General features: G+C 38.6%; 1 protein-coding gene across 1 annotated transcript; it reads right to left on the bottom strand.

Annotated features, from left to right (window-relative positions):
* Positions 1–957: 957 nt before the first annotated feature.
* Positions 958–1839, bottom strand: LOC107274007. Its single transcript, XM_015752718.1, has one exon. It carries the CDS (start codon positions 1837–1839, stop codon positions 958–960), a length of 882 nt encoding a protein of 293 aa, XP_015608204.1.
* Positions 1840–2878: the final 1039 nt, after the last annotated feature.

Raw genomic sequence — 2878 nt, 5'->3', positions numbered from 1 at the left:
AAATCACGCACCCCTCGTCGACAACAAAAGTGTGGCCATTAAACGGTTGGATTCGTTAGTTACCAAACTAAAGAAGGAAGAAAGATACAACGAATATGACAACGTGTTCAAGGAGTGGCAGCGCGAGAAGATCATCGAACGTGTACCTGAAGAAGAAGTAGACGATTGGGGACACTATTTACCTCATCGGCACGTCGTAAAGGAGAACAGCACCACAGTGCTTAGGCCTGTATTCGACGCGTCTGCAACACAGCCGCCGCACCCAAGTTTAAATAAGTGTCTGCACAAGGGACCAAATCTCATTGAGGAGGTGCCAGCGATTTTATTACGTTTTCAAACGAATAATATTGGTGTTGTAGCGGACATTAAAAAGGCGTTTTTGCAGATTCTTCTGAAGTTAAAAAATAGAAATTTTATGCGTTTTTTTCTGGTATGATGAACATAATAATTTAATTATATTTCGACATTGTAGAGTAGTTTTTGGCATGTGCTGTAGCCCATTTATGCTAGGTGCGGTTATAAATCTGCACTTAAAAAATTTACTTTCGGATATAAACAGTAATAAAGAATCAGTTTTTACGCGTTCTGCAATTGAAAAACTTTTAAGTAGCTTTTACGTTGACAATTGCGTCACTAGCATAAATACGATTGACGAATTAAATGACTTTATGTTTCAAGCAAAGAAGGCGATGGAGCTTGCTGGTTTTGATCTCCGCGGTTGGGAATTTAGCGGGGACAACTTAAGTGAAAATAAGACTCCGGTATTGGGTATTTTATGGAACAAAAATAGCGATGCGTTATCATTAAACGTTTCTAATTTAAATGAAATTAATGTAGAAAAGGTCACAAAGAAAGATATTCTATCGTATACGCATCGCATTTTTGATCCTTTAGGTTTCGTGTGCCCGATCACCCTTTGTCCGCGAATTTTATTGCAGGAAGCATGGGCGAAAAATCTTACGTGGGATGAAGCCACGCGTAACGCGTTACATGTGGTTCTTTATTTTTTATTACATCAACATTTTCTTGAGGACGCTGTTTCTTATAACTCTTTTTTGCTATCTCACTATTTTTAATTACAGTTGACTCTTTAACATTTAAGTCAGTATTATTATAATTTAATTCTAGCGGAAAAACTCTTTGAACCGGTCTAAATAATTCTCCAGTAGCTGTCTTCAATCTTACTACCCGTACTACACCATCTTTTCCAGTTATTTTTTCCGTTACTCTAGCTAAAGGCCAATGTAGTCGTTTAACATTGTCATAACCGATTAATACGATATCGCCAACTTTTATCTCAACGGGATAATCAACTTTCGAGCGTTGATTGATCAGCGCGCCTAAATACTCGCTTCTGAACCGGTGTCTCAATTCTTCTTCTAGAGTTTGACGATACGCATAACGCTTGTTAAGTGGACTTCTTTCCACATTATCTAAATCTAACACGCCAATTTCTTTAATCTCTTGCAGAAAATTTGATGTAGCTAGCGGCATGATCTCATTTTCACTTTCAGAGACGAACGTGATCGGTCTTGAATTAATGATACCCTCGCAATCGATAAGAACTGTACTCATCTCTTCGTAGTTTAAGCAAGACTTTTTAAGGGTACGGCGTAATAATTTTTTCAAAACTCCTATCAATCGTTCCCAGAATCCTCCCCACCAGGCCGCAGCGGGTGGATTAAATTTCCATTCTATCTGCTCCGTCGCTGCTAAACTAGCTAATATTTTATAATCGATACGTTTTAGTTCGTTGTTTAGCCCGGAAAAATTCAATCCATTGTCACTGTAGCCTACACTCGGCCGACCTCTTCTTGCAATAAAGCGTCGTAAAGTCATAATTAGCGATCCGACGTTTAATGAACATACTAGTTCGAAGTGTACTGCCCTAAATACTGCACAGGTGAAAATGCATACCCATGCCTTTTTTCCGTCTTTTAGATAAATAGGCCCGGCATAGTCTATACCTACAACTTCGAATATAGCTGCATCTCTCACACGATTTAAAGGCAAGGGCGCTGAAACTGAGGTACCTGGCTTTGAACTGTGTCTACGGCACACTACACACTTTTTTATAACCGCTCTAATTGCTTGTCTCGGCCTAATGATCCAAAAATTTTCTCTTAACGTATTCATAATAATTTGCGATCCCGCGTGATGCAAATTTATATGTTGATCACGGATAAGCAATTTTACAATCTCATTTTTTCCTGATAAAACGTACGGGCATCTAAAGTTAAAAGAATCCTCACGCAAAATAATTTTTGATTTTAATCGAATCAAACCATCGTCATCGGTAAATAATGTGTATTGATCGTCTATCTTCTTATCAAACAATTGCACGCTCTCCGCTTGAACTAACTTTAATAAAACAATCGTTTTTAACTTCCTCACAACTTAAATCGCTCTTATCACGTAATTCAAATTTAACTTTACAAAATCTCACGAATCTTTTCATATACGCGATAACCCGAACGACTTTAGAATATTTAGAGCAATGATCTAGCAAGCGTTGCATTACAAATCGGCGATCTATAGTTGACGATACTGCTAAAAAACTGATAGTTTTATCAATAAATTGTGCGTTTTTTCGTAATTCTGCATTAATTTCTTCCTTGTTATATAAACTTGCGCTAACAGGCCACTTATCGTGAGACTGACGTAACCATTCGGGACCCTCGTCCCATTTTAATTCTATCAAACGCGCGACAGTACACCCTCTCGACAGGAGATCGGCCGGATTTAGGTTGCCTGGAACACGACGCCAACATTTGGGATCGGTGAGCTCGCGAACATCTTTTACTCGGTTATGAACGAATACGCTCCAATTATATTCCCTATTGATCCACGCTATTAAAGTCGACGAGTCAGACCAAAA

Source organism: Cephus cinctus, unplaced genomic scaffold, assembly GCF_000341935.2.
Source record: "Cephus cinctus unplaced genomic scaffold, Ccin1 Ccin1_scaffold1979, whole genome shotgun sequence".
In the NCBI taxonomy this organism is placed as follows: domain Eukaryota; kingdom Metazoa; phylum Arthropoda; class Insecta; order Hymenoptera; family Cephidae; genus Cephus; species Cephus cinctus.
This window is presented reverse-complemented; position numbering and strand designations above follow the sequence as displayed.

What these genes read in the sequence shown, in the direction of transcription:
- LOC107274007 (XM_015752718.1), bottom strand. Translation starts at nt 1,839, where the DNA reads ATGACTTTACGACGCTTTATTGCAAGAAGAGGTCGGCCGAGTGTAGGC.